The 27,688-nt window shown below is 48.3% G+C and overlaps 2 protein-coding genes across 2 annotated transcripts; both read left to right on the forward strand.

Moving 5' to 3' along the window:
* Positions 1-8,559: 8,559 nt before the first annotated feature.
* LOC142915512 (E3 ubiquitin-protein ligase Mdm2-like) lies at positions 8,560-20,091 on the forward strand. Its single transcript, XM_076061268.1, has 7 exons — positions 8,560-8,719; positions 9,543-9,676; positions 12,386-12,495; positions 13,254-13,328; positions 14,117-14,250; positions 14,580-14,641; positions 19,991-20,091. The coding sequence occupies exons 3-7, from the start codon at positions 12,436-12,438 to the stop codon at positions 20,089-20,091; spliced, it is 432 nt and encodes a 143-aa protein (XP_075917383.1). The 5' UTR covers positions 8,560-8,719; positions 9,543-9,676; positions 12,386-12,435.
* LOC142915543 (cyclin-J-like) lies at positions 20,074-27,224 on the forward strand. The gene is made up of 7 exons (XM_076061311.1): positions 20,074-20,256; positions 20,980-21,103; positions 21,619-21,829; positions 21,948-22,060; positions 23,352-23,523; positions 24,774-24,933; positions 26,513-27,224. Exons 3-7 carry the CDS (start codon positions 21,748-21,750, stop codon positions 26,886-26,888), a joined length of 903 nt encoding a protein of 300 aa, XP_075917426.1. The 5' UTR covers positions 20,074-20,256; positions 20,980-21,103; positions 21,619-21,747; the 3' UTR covers positions 26,889-27,224.
* The last annotated feature ends 464 nt before the right edge of the window (positions 27,225-27,688 follow it).

Here is a 27,688-nt window from a genome sequence, read left to right on the forward strand (position 1 = left end):
CCAATCCCCTCACTCACCCCCTCACCAATCCCGTCACAAACCCCCTCACTCACCCCCTCACTCACTCCCTCACCCCCTCACTCACCCCCTCACTCACTCACCCCCTCACTCACCCTCTCACCCCCTCACTCACCCACTCACTCACCCCCTCACCAATCCCGTCACAAACCCCCTCACTCACCCCCTCACTCACTCACCCCCTCACTCACCCCCTCACTCACTCACCCCCTCACTCACTCACCACTCACCCCCTCACCAATCCCCTCACTCACTCACCCCCTCACTCACTCACCCCCTCACTCACTCACCCACCCACCCACTCACCGTCGTGGTGTGTTTATAAACTAAACAATGTCCTCGTGTGGAGTGAGTGCAGGAGGTCCGACGTTCCGTGCCGCTAACACGGACAGGCGACTGCGCGCGGCTGTGATCACGTGACGCATTCGCAGGGCGGAAGAGTCTTCCGGAAGAGGTCCCGCGCCACGCTTGAGACGGCCGGAAGAGTCTTCCGGAAGATGTCCCGCGCCACTGCTTGAGACGGCCGGAAGAATCTTCCGGAAGATGTCCCGCGCCACGTTTGAGACGGCCGGAAGAGTCTTCCGGAAGAGGTCCCGCGCCACGCTTGAGACCGACGGAAGAGTCTTCCGGAAGATGTCCCGCGCCACGCTTGAGACTGGCCGGAAGAGTCTTCCGGAAGATGTTCCGCGCCACGCGTGAGACGGCCGGAAGAGTCTTCCGGAAGATGTTCCGCGCCACGCGTGAGACGGCCGGAAGAGTCTTCCGGAAGATGTCCCGCGCCACGCGTGAGACGGCCGGAAGAGTCTTCCGGAAGATGTCCCGCGCCACGCGTGAGACGGCCGGAAGAATCTTCCGGAAGATTTTTCCGCGCCACGTTTGAGACGGCCGGAAGAGTCTTCCGGAAGATGTCCCGCGCCACGTTTGAGACGGCCGGAAGAGTCTTCCGGAAGAGGTCCCGCGCCACGCGTGAGACGGCCGGAAGAATCTTCCGGAAGATGTCCCGGATTTTCTGTTTGCACAGTCACATAGTCACTTTAAGATGTTATACTGGTAGCAACGAAGTTGTAAACTGAGTGTACCAGCCTGCAATAGATTAATGTGTCCGTCCGTCCGTCCCCTTTCAATACTTTAACGAAGTGAAATCTCGTGTGACTGTCATCCTTTGTTTAACCACGTGAGTGACGTCATTGAGAGTCACTCTCTTGTCACTGTCATCCTTTGTTGAACCACGTGAGTGACGTCATTGAGAGTCACTCTCTTGTCACTGACATCCTTTGTTTAACCACGTGAGTGACGTCATTGAGAGTCACTCTCTTGTCACTGACATCCTTTGTTTAACCACGTGAGTGACGTCATTAAGAGTCACTCTCTTGTCACTGTCATCCTTTGTTTAACTACGTGAGTGACGTCATTGAGAGTCACTCTCTTGTCACTGACATCCTTTATACTGGTAGGAAGGAAGATTGTAAACTGAGTGTGCCAGCCTGCAATAGATTAATGTGTCCATCCGTCCGTCCCCTTTCAATACTTTAACGAAGTGAAATCTCGTGCTGTTGGGGTGTAAAATCAGCAATAGACAGCGCAGAGACTTGACAAAATTCCAATGTTCCTACCAGCCCACCCTGCAGGGACCTGTTCTCGTTCGTGTTTTTGTTTTTTTGTGTTTGCTGCGGTTGCACCCGATTCAAGAGCCGAATGTCTCACAGGGCGGCTGCTACCCACCAAATGAATGGAACTCAAAACCGAACGAGGGGAATCCCGACAGCAGGGCTACGTGGCTGCCGCCTCGTGGACGGCCTGAGTACCGCGCGTGAATTCCCTCGCCCCTCGCACCGGCCAAGTCCCCCGGCGGCAGCGGCGGCGGCTTCCCCAACAGCCACGAGCCGCGTTGCCGAGGTCGCTCTGAGCCAGAGCGGCGCTCCAGCTGCATTCTGGGCGATGTTGTCGGAGCCCTCAACGCAGCCGGGCAAAAATTGACCTGCAAGAACAGAACAGCCCGTTGCAATGATATACACAGAATGTAAACCTTTGACTCGAAGCTTTTGTGTGACCGCAGGAAACATTCACATTCTTTGGTTTATATATTCTTAGTTCTTTCGGTAGAGTCACCACGTTGAAGGGAAACAACAAAATAATAAAATATATATAAAACAATAAAATAAATTCTCACGACGTTTCGACCGTAACACAAACGGTCGTCTTCAGGTGTGTTGGTTTGCATAAATTTATTTTTAAACGGCGCATTTATTTATTTATAAAAACGTTAGCGTCAAGCGCAGCGATTTGGCAGTTTGCCCTGGACTAGTCCATCTATATTCTGAAAAGAGGAGGGGGGAGACGAATTCTTTTTTATAATGTATGCTGTCTGAAAGCCACTGTAAGCGTGAACAATCAATTAAGAACTGAAATGGTTTATCAAATCTTTCCAATGATTGCTAAGATAGAATCCATCTTCTCGGTTGAAATTGTCTCACCATTTCAGTTCTTAATTGATTGTTCACGCTCACAGTGGCTTTCAGACAGCATACATTATAAAAAAAAATTCGTCTCCCCCCTCCTCTTTTCAAAATATAGATGGACTAGTTCTGGGTAAACTGCCAAATCGCTGCGCGTGACGCTAACGTTTTTTTCTAAATAAATAAATGCACCGTTTAAAAATAAATTTATGCAAACCAACACACCTGAAGACGACCGTTTGAGTTATGGTCGAAACGTCGTGAGAATTTTTTATTATTGTTTTTTATATATTTTATTATTTTATTGTTTCCCTTCAACGTGACTTTACCGAAAGAACTATGAATATGAATTACTGCAGTCACGAAAGCTTTAAATCAAAAAAATTCTTTGGTTTCTTTCGGTAAAGTCACGTAGATGGAAACTGTTAATGGTTTTTTTCTTCACTTTATTTTTTTTCTATCTGTGTGACTTTGTGATAATAAGAATGTAGTTGAATTAACGCTTAGGAGGCTTTCACGACCAATATCATCCACAACAGAGGTGTTTTTGGGGGGTTAGATCACGTAAATATAGAAATGTGTCGCTAAACCCACCACCACCCGACACAGCCAACCAGTAAGGGTGGTCACGTAAACAGAACGTGGCCAATTCGTGTATAGTACAGCACTAGTGCGTAGTGTATAGTGTAGTGTATAGTGTAGTGTATAGTGTATAGTAGTGTATAGTAGTGTATAGTGTAGTGTTTAGTAGTGTATAGTGTAGTGTATAGTGTAGTGTATAGTGTAGTGTATAGCATAGTGTATAGTAGTGTATAGTGTAGTGTATAGTGTAGAGTATATTGTAGTGTATAGTGTAGTGTATAGCATAGTGTATAGTAGTGTATAGTGTAGTGTATAGTAGTGTATAGAGTAGTGTATAGTGTAGTGTATAGTAGTGTATAGTAGTGTATAGTGTAGTGTATAGTAGTGTAGTGTATAGTGTAGTGTATAGTAGTGTATAGTGTAGTGTATAGTAGTATATAGTGTAGTGTATAGTGTAGTGTATAGTGTAGTGTATAGTGTAGTGTATAGTAGTGTAGTGTATAGTGTAGTGTATAGTAGTGTATAGTGTAGTGTATAGTGTAGTGTATAGTAGTGTAGTGTATAGTGTAGTGTATAGTAGTGTATAGTGAAGTGTATAGTAGTGTATAGTGTAGTGTATAGTGTATAGTAGTGTAGTGTATAGTGTAGTGTATAGTAGTGTATAGTGTAGTGTATAGTAGTGTATAGTGTAGTGTATAGTGTAGTGTATAGTAGTGTAGTGTATAGTGTAGTGTATAGTAGTGTAGTGTATAGTGTAGTGTATAGTAGTGTATAGTGTAGTGTATAGTAATGTATAGTGTATAATGTAGTGTATAGTGTAGTGTATAGTGCAGTGTATAGTGTAGTGTATAGTGCAGTGTATAGTGTAGTGTATAGTGTAGTGTATAGTGTAGTGTATAGTGTAGTATATAGTGTAGTGTATAGTAATGTATAGTGTATAATGTAGTGTATAGTGTAGTGTATAGTGCAGTGTATAGTGTAGTGTATAGTGTAGTGTATAGTGTAGTGTATAGTAATGTATAGTGTATAATGTAGTGTATAGTGTAGTGTATAGTAATGTATAGTGTATTGTATAGTGTAGTGTATAGTGTAGTGTATAGTGCAGTGCATAGTGTAGTGTATAGTGCAGTGTATAGTGTAGTGTATAGTGCAGTGTATAGTGTAGTGTATAGTGTAGTGTATAGTGTAGTGTATAGTGTAGTGTATAGTGTAGTGTATAGTGTAGTGTATAGTAATGTATAGTGTATTGTATAGTGTAGTGTATAGTAGTGCAGTGTATAGTGTAGTGTATAGTGTAGTGTACTAGTACAGCACACCGGTTGTGTGTTGGAGAGCCAAGCCACAACATTTATAATCTTGAAGTTTCACCAGAAATCACAACCAGCTGCATCAGGTGACAGCCAGATTTGGTGAAATATGCCAATTTTATTTTTGAGTCGCCACACGCCAAGGCTATTTATTCAGTCAACAGAGGAGCTGCTCAGTGAGCTCCCGGCCAAAAGCATTCAGGCTCATCAGACCATTGCCCTGACACCAGTGTTGACTTGGTCGCTGTCAATAAATATGATGGCAAGCCTTAATATGACTGCTGCTTATACTGAAAAAAGTATAACTTCTCAGTTTTCAAAGCATAGGCGATGTGTGTGCGTCTTTTTTTGTCACCGTAAATCTAATATTGCATCTTCTTTGGTTCTTTCGGTAAAGTCACGTAGAATGAGAATAAAATAATAAATTGATAAAATAAAATAACACAATAATAATATTCTCACGACGTTTCGGCCACAACACAAGCGGCCTTCATCAGGTGAAGGGACGAGACTGTCTGGTAGGACAGCGCTGGAGTGAAAGAGCCACGTTCAGATCACGACCTTTAAGCTGTGTGAGAGGAAACAAAGCGCCTTGACAAAGGAATTAGCATATAATTTAGCATTGAAATGGCTGAATGATTAGCTTGTGACTGGTCACAGAAATAGCTATGTTAAAAGTTAAAGCATACACATCCGCAGAGGCACCCCTTGATAAAGGAATTAGCATAGAATTTAGCATTGAAATAGCTAAGTTAAAGCATACACATCCGCAGAGGCACCCCTTGACAAAGGAATTAGCATAGAATTTAGCATTGAAATAGCTGAGTGAATAGCTTGTAACTGGTCACAGAAATAGCTACGTTAAAGTCAGAGCATACACATTCACCGAGGCACTTAGTACAAATCAAACAGGATAATTTAGCATTGAAATAACTAGGCGAATTTAGCATTGAAATAACTGAGTGATTAGCTAGTGACTGGTCACAGAAATGACTATGTTGAAGTCAAGGCCTACACATCTGAGCTATTCACAGTACTATATATTCACAGTACTATATAGTGAACCAATAAAAAAACCCTAAAATATAAATTACCTTAATGTTATCAATAAACTCTATATTCTCCAATCAGCTAAGCTACCAACAATAAGTCGTTATATATCACAATGCTATATGTGACTTTACCGAAAGAACGAAAGAAGAAGTGATGTTAGGACAAAGTGCGTGTGTGTTTTGGAAGTAACCTGTACAGAGAACTCAGGTGAGACCCGTTGTTCTTGTGATACAGGTCAAAGGGCACTTTTGTGTTTCACGAAGCGTCTGCCTCTCTAGCAACTCATTGTCTTTGAAATAGGGAGCACGCTCGGATCATTCATCAGTTACAAGGCATACCACTTGAAATTTACACATATAGGAGGAGGTACATTCTCTACAACACGAATTGTAGTTTTGTCTTACGTGTTGACGTAGATTTTGTCTAACTAGGACTAGAAATGCTCCTTGCTGATTCACGTCTGGATGTTCGTAACCATCGGTTGAAGCAAACCCCACTGCTGTTGTTGAGACGCTGTGCACCATTTAATGGTCCAACACATTGACGGCCTTCAGGCCAGGAAAGTCACAACATTTGCACACGAAGGACGCATTCACGCAAGTACCCCGTGCTCCGTTTTGAAGTTTTAAAATGAAACATCTTTGAATTGTGTTGTGCTTTGAATTAGATTATTTTATTTCCTCATTAAAAGCTTGTATCAATTTACATCTGGAAGACTTCATTGAAAAGTACATTTCGTGTGAATTTTCTCTCGTCATTAAGTAGATGGCCTTGCCGGGGGTTCGGTTCAATGCGGACACAAACAGTGTACACATACAGTGTACACACACACAGTGTACACACACAGTGTACACACACACAGTATACACACAGTGCACACACACAGTGTGCACACTGTGTGTGTACACTGTGTGTGTACATACAGTGTACACACAGTGACACAGTGACGCACACACACAGTGACAGTGTACACACACAGTGACACACACACAGTGACACAACAACAACCGCCATTTGCTACTAAGTGGCGGTGACGTCACCACGACGCTTGTGCCAAGCACAGTGTATACACACAGTGTACACACACAATGTACACACAGTGTATACACAGTGTACACACAGTGTACACATACACAGTGTACACACACACAGGGTATACACAGTATACACACACAGTGTACACACGGTGTACATACAGTGTATACACCCAGTGTACACAGGGTACACACTGTATATATACACACACAGTGTACACACAGTGACACACAAGGTATACACAGTGTACACACACAGTGTATACAGTGTACACACACACAGTGTACACACACACAGTGTACACACACAATGTACACACACAATGTACACACACACAGTGTACACACACACAGTGTACACATACGCAGTGTACACACACACAGTGTACACACACTGTACACACACAGTGTACACATATGCAGTGTACACACACACAGTGTATACACATAGTGTACACACACACAGCGTACACACGGTGTACACACACAGTGTATACACAGTGTACACACACAGTGTACACACACAGTGTATACACAATGTACACAATGTACACACACAGTGTGCACACACAGTGTACACACACACAGTGTACACACACAATTTATACACACAGTGTACACATACGCAGTGTACACACACACAGTGTATACACATAGTGTACACACACACAGCGTACACACATAGGGTACACACACAGTGTACACACAGTGTACACACACACAGTGTACACACACACAGTGTACACACACACAGGGTATACACAGTATACACACAGTGTACACACGGTGTGCATACAGTGTATACACCCAGTGTACACAGGGTACACACTGTATATATACACACACACAGTGTACACACAGTGACACACAGGGTATACACAGTGTACACACACAGTGTATACAGTGTACACACACACAGTGTACACACACACAGTGTACACACACAATGTACACACACAATGTACACACACACAGTGTACACACACACAGTGTACACATACGCAGTGTACACACACACAGTGTACACACACTGTACACACACAGTGTACACATACGCAGTGTACACACACACAGTGTATACACATAGTGTACACACACACAGCGTACACACGGTGTACACACACACAGTGTATACACATAGTGTACACACACTGTACACACACACAGTGTACACACACAATTTATACACACAGTGTACACATACGCAGTGTACACACACACACAGCGTACACACATAGGGTACACACACAGTGTACACACAGTGTACACACACAGTGTACACACAGTGACACACACACAGTGTATACACACAGTGTACACACACACAGTGTATACACACACAGTGTACACAAACAGTGTACACACACACAGTGTACACATAGACACCTGGGAGCCAGAAATCTTTCTGATGGGTCAAATACTCATTTCACTCATTAAAATGCAAATCAATTTATAACATTTTTGACATGCGTTTCTCTGGATTTTTGTTGTTATTCTGTCTCTCACTGTTCAAATAAATCTACCATTAAAATTATAGACTGATCATTTCTTTGTCAGTGGGCAAACGTACAAAATCAGCAGGGGATCAAAATAACTATTTTTATTATTTTATTGTTTCCATTCTACATGGTGGTGACTTCACCGAAATAACCAAGAAGATGAATCCCTGCAGTCACGAAAGTTTTAAATCGAAATTTGAATTGCAAGTGCTTTGAGTGTGTGCACGTGCCGTGTGGAAAAAAATGTACGATATGCTTATGGTGGATATGATTAGGTAATATCGTAGTGTCGCCATATCGCGATAACTTTCGGAGTTGTACAATTCTGCAAGAGCGTTCCCAACTTTGATCGCGTTGTGTGAACGTCATCATTTGGAATGAACCATCTTACCGCTTTAAATAGGGGGGGGGGGTCGCAGACGCGGTAATGTTTTTTTAAAATATATAAATATATACATCTTCAACAGCAATACAATGACGGAGCGACCGTGACCATCATAGTAGATCATTCAGCATATATTGTTCGAGTAAATACGATTCAAATTATGTGATGGAAGTGCAAGTATAAGATTGATAGTTTGAGCGTCAACCCTTGGCTGGGAGTGGTAGCTCCCAAGTGCCAATGGCTGACGCCTCAAGCCCGGCTCCCAGGACGCTTCTAAACTGTTCGGAACATAACGACTCCCCACCCCCACCCTAAACTCTAAACTTGCACGAACAATTCCTCTCGCCCCTTAAAACTCTGAGCAGGATTGAACTCACGCGAACTGGTAAGTGGGTGTTTTGGTTTTAAAATTTTGACGAAAAAAAAATCCGGTGTTGTGTGACCCCCGTTGCGGCGGTGACACCGCAGGCTGTGGTTGCTCCCCGCCGGGGAAGGCGTCTCCTTCTCGGTAGGCAATCCAGGCCATTCAGGCCCTCCCTGGCGTCTCGGGCCTAGTCTGTCACAAAGAAAATAAACATTTATACATGCTTTGTGGAACTGTTTTCACAGTAAGATACACAGGCAGCAGTCGTAAGAAGAAAGGCTGAAATACAATCGTCAGTAACAGAGGCGTTATGAAAAAGGCCCATTGCCCGATTATGCACCACAGAATTTACTTTTAAGGGCAGTGTTATTGGTAAATATGTAGGGGTTTTTTTCTCTCGTGATATACCCGTCTTTGTGTTTGTCCTCATGCTTTGGGTTTCGGGCTGTTCCACGCGAGTTTGAAGCCTTTGGTTAAACGAGGTAACACAACCACGGGTCAAGTTATCTCTTGATGCATCACAGCTGTCATAACCCGTACGGTTTACCCCGTATTCTTGTACAGAGACATTGAGTTTTCACGCCCATACGGGGTACAGCCGTTTCAATACGGGCAAAAAAACATGCTTTGGTAACAGTATTGTCTATTTGTGTTTCTACATTGTGATGGGACTTCGCAGGACGAACGTTGATATTCATAAAGACACGTGGTGGCCGATATGGTCTGAATTGATCTGTAATAAGGTAGGGGCACTGATAGAGGTTGACAGCTACGTGGTGGTGAGTGAATCTCTATTTGTGTGTTTCTCCCTTGTGATGGGACTTTGTTGTTGTTGTTGTTTTAGGCGGCTGCGGGACTGTGCAACGTTGGTGAGTGGCATAGGAGCGGTGGGGGCAACATCCATTGTAGAGTACAATGTCACTACGCTCCCACGTCTACGCTACCCTCCTCCACCAAGCCGCCACACGGACGAGCGTGGTGAAGTATGGTCAAATCATGACCCGGGGCGGCGTGGGGAGACCCTCGTCCGGCAATGGATTAACAAATTGGCTCTTACTGTTTATCTCCATATATATAAAAATATGCAAGGTTGTGATTGTGTGTGTTGTCTGTTCAAAATGTTTAGCGTACTTCCCGACATGCAACAAACTGGAAATTTGCCATGTGGGTATTTCCCAGACTGTACACCGTGCAAACATTATACAAATACACTTTTGTGTTTTTTTTAGGGGTGGGGAGGGGAGCTCAATAATGCCTAGATTTTATGCACGGCAAGTGAGCTGTGACGTCAAATCTGTCACGTGACCCGTGCATGTGGAAGCGTCACGCATTGTAGTGTAGCGGTTAGCGTTGTCTGTATGTGTGTGTGTGTCTGTGTGTTGTGGGGAGCGATAGTGTAGCGGTTAGCGCGCTGCGCTATGAACCTGGCGACCCAGGTTCGATTCCTGCTCACGGCCAACACCAGTGACGATTATCTGAACCGGTCCCGGGCCTCCCCTAGGTCGACTCAGCCTCAAATGAGTACCTGGTGTGGTGTGTAAACATTGCCACTAGGGAGACAAAGGCGGTCGAGCGTGGTGCTGGCCACCCACCCCCTCGTGTACCGTCCCGGCCTTCATAGGTGCTCGCTAACAGCACTTGCTCCTACAGTCTGTTAAGGCTATATGGGGGATCTTTTTGTGTCTGTGTGTGTCTGTGTGTGTGTCTGTGTGTTTGTGTCTGTGTGTGGAAGCCTAATGCATTGTAGTGTAGTGGTTAGCGCTACGCCGCGCTACGAACCCGGCGACCCGAGTTCGATTCCCGCTCACGGCCACCACCGGTGACGATTATTTGAACCGGTCCTGGGCCTCCCCTAGGTCGACTCAGCCTCTAACGAGTAACTGTTGTGGTGTGAACATCGCCACTGGGGAGACAAAGGCGGCCGGGTGTGGTGAATTCAAGCCTGGGTAGTACAGCTAGTCCTGTATATACCTACACAGCCTACATACAACAGAATAAGTAGTATCTCTTGGCCCTGTAGTTGTATCTACTGACTGTACAGTAGTATCTACTGAGCCAGTAGTAGCTACTGACTGTTTAGTAGTATTTACTGACTGTAGTAACTACTGACCGTAGTAGTATTTACTGGCCCTACAGTAGTGTCTACCGACTCTATAGTAGTAACGACTAACTGTATAGTAGTATCTGCTGACTCTATAGGAGTATTCACTGACTATAGTAGTAACTACTAACTCTATATCAGTTTCTACTCACTCTATAGTAGTGCCTACTGACTCTAGTAGCTACTGACCGTAGTTGTATCTGCTGACTGTAGCAGTATTTGCTGACTGTAGTGGTATAGTCTGACTGTTTTAGTATCTACTAACTCTATATAGCGGTATGTACCAACTCGATAGCATTATTTACTATTACTACAGCAGTGCATACCGACTGTGGTGGATCCTGCTCTCACTACAGCAGTGCATACTTACTGTGGTGGTAACTGCTATCACTACAACAGTGCATACTGACTGTGGCGGTACTTGCTATCACTACAGACCAATTTACTCTGACAGAGACCCACAGACTCACACAGAGACCCATAGACTCACACAGAGACAAATTTACTCTGACAGAGACCCACAGACTCACACAGAGACCCATAGACTGATAGACTCACACAGATACCAATTTACTCTGACAGAGGCCCACAGACTCACACAGAGACCCATAGACTCACACAAATACCAATTTACTCTGACAGAGGCCCACAGATTCACACAGAGACCCATAGACCCACACAGAGACCAGTTTACTCTGACAGAGACCCACAGACTCACACAGAGCCCCATAGACTCACACAGAGACAAATTTACTCTGACAGAGACCCACAGACTCACACAGAGACCCATAGACTCACACAGATACCAATTTACTCTGATAGAGGCCCACAGACTCACACAGATACCCATAGACTCACACAGATACCAATTTACTCTGACAGAGGCCCAAAGACTCACACAGATACCCATAAGCCCACAGACTCACACAGAGACCCACAGACTCACACAGAGACCCACAGACTCACACAGAGACCCACAGACTCACACAGAGACCCATAGACTCACGACACAGGCGGTCCCCACGAGGTGGTCGTCAGCCGTGCCCGGCGGCTGAGCATTACTCACCCCCCCCCCCACCACGTCGCTGTCTCCACAGCTGCCGTGATGAGTGTCGCTGTCTTCCTGCTGTCTCCACAGCTGCTGTGACGAGTGTCGCTGTCTTCCTGCTGTCTCCACAGCTGCCGTGACGAGTGTCACTGTCTTCCTGCTGTCTCACAGCTGCCGTGACGAGTGTCGCTGTCTTCCTGCTGTCTCCACAGCTGCCGTGATGAGTGTCGCTGTCTTCCTGCTGTCTCCACAGCTGCCGTGACGAGTGTGGCTGTCTTCCTGCTGTCTCACAGCTACCGTGACGAGTGTCGCTGTCTTCCTGCTGTCTCCACAGCTACCGTGACGAGTGTCGCTGTCTTCCTGCTGTCTCCACAGCTGCCGTGACGAGTGTCGCTGTCTTCCTGCTGTCTCCACAGCTGCCGTGACGAGTGTCGCTGTCTTCCTGCTGTCTCTACAGCTGCCGTGACGAGTGTCGCTGTCTTCCTGCTGTCTCACAGCTGCCGTGACGAGTGTCGCTGTCTTCCTGCTGTCTCCACAGCTGCCGTAATTAGTGCCGGTGACTCCAGGTTGTCTCTGGCCGCTGCCGTGATGAGTGCCGGTGACTCCAGGTTGTCTCTGGCCGCTGCTGGAGCTCACAGGAACATTCTGGTGAGTCGCTTTTAGGGGGGCTCACCGGTGCTCTGTGTACTACTATACACTGTACACTACTATACACTGTACGCTATACTATACACTGTACGTTATACTATACACTGTACACTATACACTGCACACTATACACTGTACACTATACTATACACTGTACACTATACTATACACTGTACGCTATACTATACACTGTACACTATACTATACACAACTATACACTACATTACTATACACTACACAACTATACACTGTACACTATACACAACTATACACTACATTACTATACACTACACAACTATACACTGTACACTATACACAACTATACACTACAATTACTATACACTACACTACTATGCACTACATTACTATACACTACACTACTATACACTACACTATACCCTACACTACTATAAACTACAGTACTATACGCTACTATACACTATGCACTACTATACACTACAATGTAATATACACTACTATACACTACAATCGGTCCTGGGCCTCCCCTAGGTTGACTCAAAAGAGTAGCTGGTGTAGCGGTGTGTCGTAGTAAACAAAGCCACTGGGGAGACAAAGGCGGTTCGGCGTGGTGCTGGCCACCCACCCCCTCATGTGCCACAGTGCCGGCAGCCTTAATAGGTGCTTCTCTTCGCTAACAGCACTTGCCCCTATAGCCTGCCGTGGCTACACGGGGGACCTTTGTGTCTGTGTGAGTGATGACATGTGGCTCCGTGATGCCTCTGTCCGCTGGGATGCAGCTGAAGCCGGTGCCTGCGATGCTTCGTCTGCTGCAGTCGGTCGGTGTCGAGGGCGACACATTCACGTGGGAGCAGGTGGGTCCCATCACGACCACCAACACCATCATCATCTGCGTGGCTAGGAGATGTTGACTACCTCGCCTGGTGTACAGGAGGTCGTGGGACCCACCATCATCATTATCAGGGTGGCTAGGAGATGTTGACTACCTCGCCTGGTGTACAGGAGGTCGTGGATTCCATCGCGAACCTGACACCTGCTGTATAATTTGGATTTGCAGGATTATCACACATGGCTACGTGCGGTGCGAAAGAAGTTCAACATAGTACAGACGTTACACTCACCCACCCACTCACCCAACCACTCGTCCACCCACTCATTCACTGACCTACTCACTCAGCCACCCACTCACCCAACCACTCACCCACTCCATTTACCCACACACTAACACTCACTCATCCAACCACTCACTCATCCACTCACTCACCCAACCACTCACTCGACTCACCCTCTAACCCATCCACTCACCCTCTAACCCATCCACTCACTGACTAGTCCATCTCTTCCGCCCATGCCACTAAATCACTGATCCACCCACCCACTCACTGATTCTCTCACTGATCCACACACCCACTCACTCACCTACTCACTCACCTACCCACCCACTCACCCACTCAATCACTCAACCACCCACTCACCTACCCACCCACTCACCCACTCAATCACTCAACCACCCACTCACTAACTCATCCACTCACTCACCCACTCACTCACCCACCCACCTACTCACCCACTCAGTCACCCACTCGTGTGTGTGCATGCATGCGTGTGTGCATGTGTGTGTGTGTGTGTGCGTCCCACGTAGGCGCACCACTACGTGGGACAATACATCAAGCGAAGACAACTTTACGATGTAGAGAGGCCGTACCTGGTGAGGTGTGGCGGGGACCCCCTGGGGGAGGTGTTTGGTGTGGAGGGATTCTCACTCAGAGATCCCAGGTGAGGGAGATACAAAGAGGGTGGAGAGAGAGTGGGTGGGTGAGTGAGTGTGGGTGAGCGGATGAGTTATTTAGTGAGTGAGTGGGAAGGCGAGTGGGGGCGTGAATTATTGAGTGGATGGGTGAGCTGTTTAGTGAGTGGGCGAGTGATTGAGTGGGTGAATATTCTTTGGTTCTTTCACTAAAGTCACGTAGATAGAAAAATTATAATAAAGAAAGTGAAATAAAAATAAACAAGCACAAGAGAGAGAGGGGTGGAGAGAGAGAGAGGGGCGGGAGATAGAGCCTGCATCCAAACGCAGCCTGGATCTCCCTGTCTCTCTCTTCCAGACACTCGGTGGCAGCGCTGTTCGTGAAATCATTCTCCATAGTGACGGCCGACAGCAGGCGAGGTGAAGTTCCCCTCCCTCCTCCTCACTCCCTCCCTCCTTCTCACTCCCTCCCCGGGTTCATAGCGCGACGTAGCACTAACTACTACTACACTACCGCTACCCATATACAGTCACACACTCACACACTCACACATTCACTCACTCACTCTCTTCTTTTTCTTCCCCTTCAGCCGGTGCCAACGTCACCACCACCTCCACCACTTCCTCTCCATCTTGCGCTCCAACCGGTGGCGGTGCTGTTGGTGTGGGTGGTGGTGGTGGTGGTGTGGGTGGTGGTGTGGGTGGTTGTGGTGGTGGTAGTGGTGTGGGTGGTGGTGGCGGTGGTGTGGGTGGTGGTTGTGATGGTGGTGGTGTGGGTGGTGGTGGTGGTGTTGGTGTGGTTGGTGGTGTTGGTGTGGGTGGTGGTGTTGGTGTGGGTGGTGGTGGCAGTGGTGGTGGCGGTGGTGTGGGTGGTGGTGTTGGTGTGGGTGATGGTGGTGGTGTGGGTGGTGGTGTTGGTGTGGGTGGTAGTGTTGGTGTTGTTGGTGTGGTTGGTGGTGTGGGTGGTGCTGGTGGTGTGGGTGGTGCTGGTGGTGTTATCGTGGGTGAGTGCGTGGTGTGCCGGAGTGAGCCGCGTAGCTGCACGTTAGTTCACGGCGACAGCGGTCACCTTGCCACGTGCCGCCGCTGCGCCTTGGAGCTGCAGCGGCGTGGCATGGCCTGCCCACTCTGCCGCAGGGAGATCCACTCTGTGGTGCACACGTTCCTGTCCTGACACGACACACAACAGACACACACAGACACACACACAGACACAACAACAACAACCGCCATTCGCCACTAAGTGGCGGTGACGTCACCACGACGCTTGTGCCAGGCTATGTGTACCCTGAGGCAACGTGAAGTGCAGAACGTCCGCTGGCAGGTCACAGGGCAGACCCAGGTGCCACGGGTCGACTGACTGAGATGACTGGCTGATGCACCACCTGTGCCTCCTACTGTGCCAACCTGCTGTGCTTTAGCCACCCGGCGCTCCGCTCGTTCTGAGCGTCGCTCCTCCGCCCTCCATTGTTGTTGGAGTGCGACTACCTCCAACTGCCCAGTAGCATCCTTCACGAGCCTCCTCCACAGAGGCCGATCTTGACACCGCTGGTACCAGTCATCGGCAAGTCCACTCAGCTCCACGTCCTCCTGTACCACATCACTCCATTTCTTCTCTAACCCGTGCCGCACCCGCTTAGCCCCCTCAATCCGGCCGAACAAAAGCTGTTTCGGCATGCGGTGGCAGGGCATGCGGGCTACATGACCCAGCCATTGCAGCCTTGCCCGCTGGAGGAGCTCACCGATGGGACCTTGCCCAGATCTTTCAAGGATTTGTGAGCTCCTCACACAATCCAGTCTGGTTAAACCCAGGATGGATCGTAGGCAGGCCAGCTTAAATGTTTCTAACCGGCGAAGATGTTCCATTAGGGGGGTCCACGTTTCGCAAGCGTAGAGAAGGGAGGGAATGACCGTGGCCGAGAGGACCTGAAGCTTAGTGCGGAGCGACAGACCAGGTAGCTTCCACACAGCGTTACGCAACCGATGCAAAGATATTGCCGCTCGACTGATTCGGAGGGAGACCTCTGCTGTTAAACTGGAGCCAGTCATAAGCACACTGCCCAGGTATGGGAAACTCTCCACTCTCTCCACAACTGCCCCATCACCGATTGGGAGTTGTGGGGGTGGAGTGTCCGATGGTACAAAATACACAGACATACACACACAGACACGCACACACACAGACATGCACAACAATAACAACAACTGCCATTCGCCACTAAGTGGCGAATCGCGTCACCACGACGCTTGTGCCAGGACGTGCACCTTGAGGCCACGTGAAGTGTCGAACGACCGCTGGCAGGAGGTCACGGGGCAGACCCAGGTGCCACGGGTCGACTGACTGAGATGAGATACACACAAAGAGACACAGAGAGACAGATACACAGACACAGATACACACAGACACACACAGACACAGATACACAGAGAGACAGAGAGAGACAGATAGATACACAGAGAGCGTTTGTTAATTTATGTCTCCTTAAGGACAATTTAATGTTCATGTTTTTACCTCAGAATGTAAAAAAAATGTTCCTCGTAATGTTCAAAATATTTTTTTGTCTACCTCAGAATGTTTATAAAAAAAATTAACCTCAGAATGTTATTTTTTTACCTCAATGTAAAAAAGATTTGCTTTTACCTCAGAATATAAAAAAAATGTTTACCTCAATGTAGAAATTCTATTTTTTTACCTCACTCGCACTCTTGAATGCGTTTATTGCCGTTTAATATATTAAACTTTTGCACATTTTACCTCATCGTTTCCTGTCATCACTTTACGAGTTCACCGTGTGTGCACTGTGTGTGTGGGGAGCGTTGGTGCGGCAAAGCAAACCCCTCCAGTGAAGGCCCCCCGTGTGGCATCTAACAGACTGTAGGGGCAAGTGTCTCTTAGCAGCTCGCAGCAGCTGCGACCACCGTCACGACAAAATTATCTTACATTCACGTCCATCCTCTGTGAATATTCACACGCACGTGGGAGACGCGCTAACCCATCCCTAGCGATCCGAGCGGTGCGTCTTAAGAGTGCGAGGATTATTCTCCTGGCCGCTCTAACGCCGTTTCCACGTGACGAGCGACCTGACGGAGCTGCTTTCACTTGGTGCAGGGCAGGCCGCTCGCGTGGACCAAGATTGGCACAGCAGCTCAGTGGGGGGCCCCCCTACACCCTGGTGGCAATACACTTAGTTTAGTTTTACTTAGGGTCTCTGTAAGTGTGGGTCTCTGCTGGTGTGGGTCTCTGTTAGTGTGGGTCTCTGTGAGTCTATGTGGGTCTTTGTGAGTGTGGGTCTCTGTTAGTGTGGGTCTCTGTTAGTGTGGGTCTCTGTTAGTGTGGGTCTCTGTGGGTCTATGTGAGTGTGGGTCTCTGTGAGTGTGGGTCTCTGTTAGTGTGGGTCTCTGTGAGTGTGGGTCTCTGTGAGTGTGGGTCTCTGTGAGTGTAGGTCTCTTGTGAGTGTGGGTCTGTGTGGGTCTCTATGAGTATGGGTCTCTGTGAGTCTGTGTGGGTCTCTGTGAGTGTGGGTCTGTGTGGGTCTCTGTGAGTATGGGTCTCTGTGGGTCTATGTGGGTCTTTGTGAGTATGGGTCTCTGTGGGTCTGTGTGGGTCTCTGTGAGTGTGGGTCTCTGTGGGTGTGGGTCTCTTGAGTATGGGTCTCTGTGGGTCTATGTGGTTCTCTGTGAGTATGGGTATATGTGGGTCTGTGTGGGTCTCTGTGAGTGTGGGTCTCTGTGGGTGTGGGTCTCTTGAGTATGGGTCTCTGTGGGTCTCTATGAGTATGGGTATATGTGGGTCTGTGTGGGTCTCTGTGAGTATAGGTATCTGTGGGTCTATGTGGGTCTCTGTGAGTATGGGTCTCTGTGAGTCTGTGTGGGTCTCTGTGAGTGTGGGTCTGTGTGGGTCTCTGTGAGTATGGGTCTCTGTGGGTCTATGTGGGTCTTTGTGAGTATGGGTCTCTGTGGGTCTGTGTGGGTCTCTGTGAGTGTGGGTCTCTGTGGGTGTGGGTCTCTTGAGTATGGGTCTCTGTGGGTCTATGTGGTTCTCTGTGAGTATGGGTATATGTGGGTCTGTGTGGGTCTCTGTGAGTGTGGGTCTCTGTGGGTGTGGGTCTCTTGAGTATGGGTCTCTGTGGGTCTCTATGAGTATGGGTATATGTGGGTCTGTGTGGGTCTCTGTGAGTATAGGTATCTGTGGGTCTATGTGGGTCTCTGTGAGTATGGGTCTCTGTGAGTCTGTGTGGGTCTCTGTGAGTGTGGGTCTCTATGAGTATGGGTCTATGTGGGTCTGTGTGGGTCTCTGTTAGTGTGGGTCTCTGTGGGTCTGTGTGGGTCTCTGTGAGTGTGGGTCTCTGTGAGTGTGGGTCTGTGTGGGTCTCTGGTAGTGTGGGTCTCTGTGGGTCTGTGTGGGTCTCTGTGGGTGTGGGTCTATGTGGGTCTGTGTGGGTCTCTGTTAGTGTGGGTCTCTGTGGGTCTGTGTGGGTCTCTGTGAGTGTGGGCCTATGTGGGTCTGTGTGGGTCTCTGTGAGTGTGGGTCTCTGTGAGTGTGGGTCTGTGTGGGTCTGTGTGGGTCTCTGTGAGTGTGGGTCTATGTGGGTCTGTGTGGGTTTCTGTTAGTGTGGGTCTCTGTGAGTGTGGGTCTCTGTGGGTCTGTGTGGGTCTCTGTATGGGTCTCTGTGAGTATGGGTCTGTGTGGGTCTCTGTGAGTGTGGGTCTCTGTGAGTGTGGGTCTGTGTGGGTCTCTGTTGAGTATGGGTCTGTGTGGGTCTCTGTGAGTGTGGGTCTCTGTGAGTATGTGTGGGTCTCTGTGAGTGTGGGTCTGTGTGGGTCTGTGTGGGTCTCTGTGAGCGTGGGTCTGTGTGGGTCTCTGTGAGTGTGGGTCTCTATGGGTGTGTGTGGGTCTCTGTGAGTGTGGGTCTCTGTGGGTCTGTGTGGGTCTCTGTGAGTGTGGGTTTCTGTGGGTCTGTGTGGGTCTCTGTGAGTGTGGGTCTCTGTGGGTCTGTGTGGGTCTCTGTGAGTGTGGGTCTCTGTGGGTGTGGGTCTCTTGAGTATGGGTCTCTGTGGGTCTATGTGGGTCTGTGTGGGTCTCTGTGAATGTGGGTCTGTGTGGATCTCTGTGGATCTCTGTGAGTATGGGTCTTTGTGGGTGTGGGTCTCTGTGAGTGTGCGTCTCTTTGGGTCTGTGTGGGTCTCTGTTAGTGTGAATCTCTGTGGGTCTCTGTGAGTGTGGGTCTCTGTTAGTATGGGTGAGTGTGGGTCTCTGTGAGTGTGGGTCTCTGTTAGTGTGGGTCTCTGTGGGTCTGTGTGGTCTCTGTGGGTCTGTGTGGGTCTCTGTGAGTGTGGGTCTCTATGAGTGTGGGTCTGTGTGAGTCTCTGTGAATGTGGGTCTCTGTGAGTGTGGGTCTGTGTGAGTCTCTGTGAGTGTGGGTCTCTGTGTGTGTGGGTCTGTGTGAGTCTCTGTGAGTGTGGGTCTCTGTGTGTGTGGGTCTGTGTGAGTCTCTGTGAGTGTGGGTCTTTGTGAGTGTGGGTCTGTGTGAGTCTCTGTGAGTGTGGGTCTCTGTGAGTCTGTGTGGGTGTCTGTGTGAGTCTCTGTGAGTGTGGGTCTGTGTGGGTCTCTATGAGTATGGGTCTCTATGAGTCTCTGTGGGTCTCTGTGAGTGTCTGTGTGGGTCTCTATGAGTATGGGTCTCTGTGGGTCTCTCCCTCCCCCCCCCTTTATCCCCTGGCCGTCGCCTCCCCCTCGGGTGTGGCCACGCCCACACCTCATCCAATCAGGAGTCCCTGGCACACGGATGACGCGTCACCTCCAGCTTCCGGCGCTCAGCAGCACTTCCGGGGCGTGGAGAGTCCTGGGAGTCGGCGGCTGCATCACGTGACGACTCCAACGTGGCTGCGTGCTGCCCACTCCGTCCGTAGTTACCGTGAAAGACTTGAGACTTGCTGTATTTAGACTATATCGTGACATATTGAGGCGTTAAAACTATCACGGTTTGTTAACTGAACGATTTCCCTTCCCGCCGTGTAATAATGGACAGTGTTTGGTAAGACTTTGTTTTGTTTTTCATCATAACAGGACATATTTTTTACATTATTCCACATGCATAGCGGGGGGTAGGGTGTGAGCTTGAGATGTTTGGAAGCCGGTTTAGCATGAGCACTTTAAGATTTCGTCAATAATGTAATCGGTCTTGCTCAAGCAAATACATTGTGAAGTTTGCACACGTGTCAATAATTGAATTTTTTACGCGTGGAAAAATGTGTTACTTTTTTTTGCAAAAAATTGCAAATGTAGTTTCTTTTCCAAGTGTTGTGAAAATTCTGCCTTTATTCTTAATGCTCTGTTGAGCACGAAGTGCCCGTGGTATAACCTGTGGTAATCTCCATATATACGAAAGGCAAAGTTGTGATTGTGTGTGTTGTCTGTACTTCTCCACATGCAACAAACTGGAAATTTGCCATGTGGGTACTTTCCAGACTGTACACCATGCAAACATTATACAAATACACTTTATTTTTGTGGGGGGAGCTCAATAATGCATATATTTTTTGCACGGCAAGTGAGCTGTGACGTCAAATCTGTCACGTGATCACTTGTGTGCACCCAGCACGTGCCTGTCCGAGTAATAAACTCCACTCGTGAACACTTGTGTGCGCCCAGCACGTGCCTGTCCGAGTAATAAACTCCACTTGTGAACACTTGTGTGTACCCAGCACGTGCCTGTCCGAGTAATAAACTCCACTCGTGAACACTTGTGTGTACCCAGCACGTGCCTGTCCAAGTAATAAACTCCTGAGCACGAGGCGCGAGCGACGGACCAAGACATGGACAGAAGCGAGTGGTGGCAAGGCGAGTTGGCAGATGACATCTACCGCGTCCTTCGAAAGAAGGTATCCGCCTCTCTCATCAATAGGCCTCCTACACGCAGACACAAATCCTACGAACTGATTTACACGGCACGTACGTTCGAGTGCTCGACTCGCAGCGAGGAGGTTGCAAGTTCAATCCTGGCCAGCGGGTCGACCCGGCCCCCTATCTCTCCGGGGACTATAACACGAGCGACATGGTACCTTGTGGAAGAATAAAAGTGGCTGTGCTTTGGAGCTACGGATCTCCACACCTCGTGGTTTTGTTTCATCGTAGGCTGCGGACTACCGAATGAGTTCTTCGCCATCTTTCACTCGCTTGGACAGGGAGACAATTTGGCCGTGGCTTTTGTCACTCTTGGTTTGCGTGACGGCGAAAATTAAATGCTGTGGCCCACCGTCACCGGGCGCGTCGCCTCCTTAGACCCCCAGAATAATCTATTATCGTTTCAAAACACTTCTTGACCTCTTGACCCAACTCCACAGCGTCCCAACTGCCCTCCCAACCCCCACGTCCTCGTTTTTTTTCCCCCTCGCAGGAGCTGTCGCTGCCTCGGTTTTGCGCACGCTCGCCCTAGCTGCACCTCCGTCGCCACTTCGTCGACCTCCTGGCAACGCTGAGCGAGCGCCTGCAGCTGAGTGTGACCACGCACCACCTGGCCATCGCAATGTTAGACGTGTTCATGGACCGCCACGACATCACCGTCCGCTGCCTCTACACCTGCTCAATCTGCTACCTCATTATAGCAGGTCGGTCAATCGCTCACGTGACCCACCCACCCACCCACCCGATCACTCGCTCATCTCTCGCTCGCACGCTTGGTCGCTTGCTCACCGTCGGCATGCGTGTCCCTGACACCCTGCGCAGCCAAGTTCGAGGAGATGGATGAGCACGTGCCGCGACTGGACTGGGTGAACCGGCTGGAGGTGATGATCAAGCAAGGGCTGAGTCTGTCCAAGGAGGAATTGCAGCAGACGGAGGTAGCTGCATGCCCCTGTTAATTCGGCATGCAATGTTTCACCCCCCAGAACCGTTCCGTGCATTGTCATGATTCAAGGTCGCGATTTGATTCAAGAAACCAATTGTTTTGTCTTGTTACTTTACAATCTTACTCTTTGGGTCTGTCGGTAAAGTCACGTAGATAGAAAAATAATTTAAAAATTTACGACGTTTCGATGGCAACACAAGCAGTCGTCCTCAGGTGATTGCTTGTGTTGCGATCGAAACGTCAAAGACCCAAAGAATATGAACACATCATCTCTGTTTCATGCCAACTAATTATTCTGTAGACAATTTGAATGTACAGCCCGAATTTGAATATAGAAGCGTGTCTTCTTACTAGATAACAGGAAGGCAAAAGCTGCAGAATAATATTACCACAGCAGACCTGACAAATGAACGTGGAGTGGTGCTCATTTATTTGCACGGCGCTGGAACAAGTGCAGGAAATTCTCCCTATGGTGGGGCTCAGTCTCTCCGTAAAACAATCACCCCGTGACGATTTGCTTGCGTTGCAATGGAAACGTCGTGATATTTTTTATTATTTTTTCAATCTACGTGGCTTTTACCGAAAGACCCAAAAGAATATGACGGTCATTGCATTTACCCGTGCAGACGAAGGGCCGAGTTGACTCTTTGACCAGACATTTGAACTGTTTGCGAGCCATGCACCAACCCGACTAGTTAAGCAACCATTGGAAAGACGTTCTAAATCGAACCAAACATTAAACTAATTTTCAGTGGTACAGTATATTTTTCAAGTAGTGGTACCCCAAACTTTCGCAGCTCTTAAATTCCCCTTTCACACCATCAATAGGTAAACTCCCCCCCCCCCCCCCCCGCGCCAACTGGCAAGTGCACCCGCACGTACACCACTTCTATGCTAAGTCGGCCAATCAAATGCTAATTTTTATGCTAATTCCTTTGTCAAGGCACCTTGTTTCCTTGCGCACAGCTTAAAGGTCGCGGTCTGAGCGTGGCTGTGTTTCACTCCAGCGCTGTCCTCGAGACCACCTGATCCCTTCACCTGATGAAGGCCACTTGTGTTGTGGCCGAAACGTCGTGATTTTTGTTGTTTTATTTTTTACCTACGTGACTTTACCGAATAGAACCAAAGAGTATGGATCCTTGCAGTCACGAAAGCTTTAAATCTAGAATAGTTAAATAAACCCTCCAGGCAACACACAGCAGCGTGGCGGACTGAATGCTTTACGCAGTGGTGGCAGCTGTGCCGTGCCAGCCCACTCTCCCGTCTGCCTCCCCCCTGCACAGTTCCTGCTGCTGTGTACACTCGACTGGAACCTGTGCACGCCCGCAGCGGCGCACTTCGTGGACTACTTCCTGTGGCTGTCGCGGCGTGAGGACGCCCCGGCTGGAGGCTCGTCCTACCGGCACGCGTACACGACCAAGTACACGGCCCACTTCCTTCAGCTCGCCCTGCAAGGTACTCGCAGAGCTGTAGAGGAGCGCTTCGTAGGCAACGCTAAGGTGACCAGCGAAGAAGGGACAGTGCCTGAAACGTCACCGAATATATATTTTTTTCCAACGTCGGAATGTTGATATTCTTAGCTCTTTCGGTAAAGTCACGTTGAAGGGAAGCAAATAAATAATAAAATATATATAAAACAATAAAAATTCTCACGACGTTTCGACCATAACACAAACGGTTGTCATGAGGTGTGTCGGTTTGCATTAATTTATTTATTTTAAAACGGGGTATTTAAAAAAACGTCAGCGCCACGCGCAGCGATTTGGCAGTTTATTTAGAAGGACGAGTCCATCTATGTTCTGAAAAGAGGAGGGGGGAGACGAAAAATTAATGTATGCTGTCTGAAAGCCACCGTAAGCGTGAACAGGTCTTAATTGATTGTTCACGCTTACGGTGGCTTTCAGACAACATACATTAATGTTTCGTCTCCCCCCTCCTCTTTTCAGAACATAGATGGACTCGTCCTTCTAAACAAACTGCCAAATCGCTGCCCGTAGTTCTAACGTTTAAATAAATAAATAAACACACACAAACACCGTTAATAAAATAAATAATTTGATGCGAACCGACACTTCTTTCAAATGTTTCTTGCCGTTGCTTTTCACACCTGATGATGACCGTTTGTGTTATGGTCGAAACGTCGTGAGAATTTTTATTGTTTTATATATTTTATTATTTTATTGTTTCCCTTCAACGTGACTTTACCGAAAGAGCTAAGAATATGAATTACTGCAGTCACAAAAGCTTTAAATCAAAATTTTAGTCGGAATGTTTGTTCAAATGTTCAGGGTGTCCTTGGCCCAACGTTCCTCGTTCACTGGGTGCTTGTGCGTTTAAGCGTCTGTGTGTGTGTGCCTGCCTGTCATTCCTGTGTGCAGGGTAGAGGTGGCGTAGCGGTTAGCGCTACGCTGCAGCTACGACCCTGGACACCCTGGTCCAACGCCCGCTCACGGCTATCACCGGTGACGATTATCTGAACCGGTCCTGGGCCTCCCCTAGGTCGACTCGGCCTCAAATGAGTAACTCAATGTGGTGTGTAAACATCGCCAGCACTGGGGAGACAAAGGCGGCCGGGCGTGGTGCTGGCCACCCACCCCCTCGTGTGCCACAGTGCCGACCTTCATAGGTGCTGCTACTCGCTAGCAGCACTTGCCCCAACAGTCTGTTAAGGCTAAACGGAGGGTTTTGTCTTTGTGTGTATGCAGACCACGTATTCCTGAGTTTCCGTCCATCCGTGGTGGCGGCTGCAAGCATAGCATTGGCCCGTATAGAAGTGAAGCTGCCCTCTGCGTGGACTCTGTACATGCAACACTTCACTGGCCTTGCCTGGGAGATGATCCTGCCGTGCGTGGAGCAGCTGATTTGGTGATTTGCACGACAAAACAACACAAAGCTCTCCTAAGTGACCGTTTAAGAGACCTATTAAGGCTGAGTTGTGGCTCACGAGGCAGCAACGTGCTCTTTTCTCTACACAATTTATGTTTACAAACCAATACCGGTTACCCATTAAAGCCGAATTTACCCAAGGGAAATTGAATACAGGTTATGCGTCGCTGCCCGAACCATCACTGCTGCCCAAAACCATCACTGCTTTAAGATTAACTGTTAGTCAAAGTGAAAGTTGTCTCCCAGATCAAATGAGCGATGTCGGTGGGACCGAGGTAGTCGTGTCAATTCAACATTCACACGGTGGAGGCCAGTGTCTCCAGAGGACAAATACTGTTGTCAAGTTGGCATGACGAGAGACTACTAAAAACAACGAGTATGCCATTTTCTTTGGTTCTTTCGGTAAAGTCACCACCACGTAGAGCGAGAATAAAATCATAAAATAAAATAATAAAATTCTCACGACGTTTCGGCCACAACGCAAGCGGCCGTCTTCAGGTGAATGGTACAGACCTGTTTGCGTTGTGGCCGAAACGTCGTGAGAATTTTATCGTGTTATTTTATTATTTTATTCTCATTCTACGTGGTGACTTTACCGAAATAACCAAAGACGATTAATCCTTGCAGTCACGAAAGCTTCAAATCGAGAAGAGTATGCCATTGTGCAACAGATGGCAAATATTTTAAGCAATATCCATGACGACTAAATGAAGCTGATATGTGGATTCCTGTGCGTGCGAATTTCACGTCCTAGTCCATCACGGATGCCCTGAGACTCGGTGAGGCGCTCCAGCATTACCCATGGTGCCTTGTGACTCATTGGTAGATGGGCCCTTATGGTTGAGGTTTCTCATCACCTTGCTGAATTAAATAAGCAGATGAACGCTAAACGATTAGACATTCCTCTGGTGCTGTTGCTGGCTTCTTAGCATTTTGGGCCTGTGCTTAGCGACCGTTATTTAAACATAACATTAAGTTGCACACTCTTAATTTTTAGAGATTGGGGAGTATGGTTTTCAGATTTTGCCCCAGGGTTGTTTCCACTTATGTTATATTGGGGACAAACTACTACAAACGACAGTACTATGCAGTGGTGTTAATTACTGCAGTAAATCCTAGATGTTTTTATTGATGTTAAATAATTATATTGCTGTCAAGGGCACGGTGTGATATTGGGTTCAAGGATCACAAGATGGTTTGAACCTAACATGATTAGACCCACAGGCATGGACCTGTGTGTGTCAAGATGGGCTTGAACCTAACATGATTAGACCCACAGGCATGGACCTGTGTGTGTCAAGATGGGCTTGAACCTAACATGATTAGACACACAGGCATGGACCTGTGTGTGTCAAGATGGGCTTGAACCTAACATGATTAGACCCACAGGCATGGACCTGTGTGTGTCAAGTTTGGCTTGAACCTAACATGATTAGACACAGGCATGGACCTGTGTGTGTCAAGATGGGCTTGAACCTAACATGATTAGACACACACAGGCATGGACCTGTGTGTCTGTTCTAACTCTACGTCCTCCCCCTATGTTCGAACTCTTCAGTAAATACAACTTCAACAGGAAGCAGGTCATGGAGCTTCAGGAAAATCCTGCTGTCCACTCTGAGCAGCCCTCCCACTCAGCCTCAGCCATACCACGTGTGCCTCGTCACCAGTCAACTCAACAGCAGCAGCAGCCGCAGCCACTACAGCAGCAGCAGCAACAGCAGCAGCAGCAACAGCAGCAGCAGCAGCCACAACAACAGCAGCAGCCACAGCAGCAGCAACAGCAGCAACAGCAGCAACAGCAGCAGCAGCAGCAGCAGAAGCCACAGCAACAGCAGCAGCAGAAGCCACAGCAACAGCAGCCACAACAACAACAGCAGCAGGAGCAACAGCAGCAGGAGGAGCAGCAGCAGCCACTGCAGCAGCCACAGTAGCAGCAGCAGCAGCCACAGCAACAACAGCAGCAACAGCAGCAGGAGGAGCAGCATCTGGTGCCCAAGTCGGTGCAGACGCCACCTGTGGAGGTGGGTCAGGAGATGGAGTCGCCGCCGCCGCCGCCGTTCAGCAAAGAGACCCTTGGCAACATTTGGGATGACCACGAGTTGGCCGCGCAAGCCGCGTGTCAGCAGGAACCTGGCCATCGAGCCGCACAACAGATACATCAGCAGGCCGTGCGGTGATTGATGTTGCGTTTTTGGCAGGGCACCGATTTCAGGAATGCAGAACACGGAGCGAGTTGTCGGTCAAAGCTCAGCTCGTCAGAGCTTTGGTCGGCAAGCTGTGGGGGGGGGGGGGGGGTGGGGGGTGTTCAAGGAGGCTGTAGATTCATACTCTTTGGTTCTATTGGGTAAAGTCACATAGGTAAAAAATAAAATAATAAAATTCTCACGACGTTTCGGCCACAACACAAGCGGCCTTCATCAGGTGAAGGGACGAGACTGTCTGGAGGACAGCGCTGGAGTGAGCTGTAGATTACCGGCAACGAAAGCGTCGCAGAATCTTCGCGACGGTTGCAAATTTCAGTTAATGAGGCGTCGTGCCGCACGCAATCTCGTGACATCGCAAACTGACTTCCACTGTTAAATTTCGATTTGAAGCTTTCGTGACTGCAAGGATTCGTCTTCTTTGGTTATTTCGGTAAAGTCACCACCACGTAGAATGAGAATAAAATAATAAAATAACACAATAAAATTCTCACGACGTTTCGGCCACAACGCAAGCGGCCTTCTTCAGG

The sequence above is a fragment of the Petromyzon marinus genome, unplaced genomic scaffold (assembly GCF_048934315.1).
Source record: "Petromyzon marinus isolate PM22_M1 ecotype Great Lakes invasive population unplaced genomic scaffold, UKy_Petmar_22M1.pri1.0 PM_G_Scaffold_32, whole genome shotgun sequence".
NCBI lineage: Eukaryota > Metazoa > Chordata > Hyperoartia > Petromyzontiformes > Petromyzontidae > Petromyzon > Petromyzon marinus.

Bases quoted from the DNA above. Each gene is read 5' to 3' on its own strand.
- LOC142915512 (XM_076061268.1), top strand. From the start codon at position 12,436: ATGAGTGCCGGTGACTCCAGGTTGTCTCTGGCCGCTGCTGGAGCTCAC. The intron at 12,496-13,253 runs GTGAGTCGCTTT...GCTGGGATGCAG, and splicing joins GAGCTCACAGGAACATTCTG to CTGAAGCCGGTGCCTGCGAT. The intron at 14,251-14,579 runs GTGAGGGAGATA...TCTCTCTTCCAG, and splicing joins TTCTCACTCAGAGATCCCAG to ACACTCGGTGGCAGCGCTGT.
- LOC142915543 (XM_076061311.1), top strand. From the start codon at position 21,748: ATGTTAGACGTGTTCATGGACCGCCACGACATCACCGTCCGCTGCCTC. The intron at 21,830-21,947 runs GTCGGTCAATCG...CACCCTGCGCAG, and splicing joins CTGCTACCTCATTATAGCAG to CCAAGTTCGAGGAGATGGAT. The intron at 22,061-23,351 runs GTAGCTGCATGC...CCCCCTGCACAG, and splicing joins AGGAATTGCAGCAGACGGAG to TTCCTGCTGCTGTGTACACT.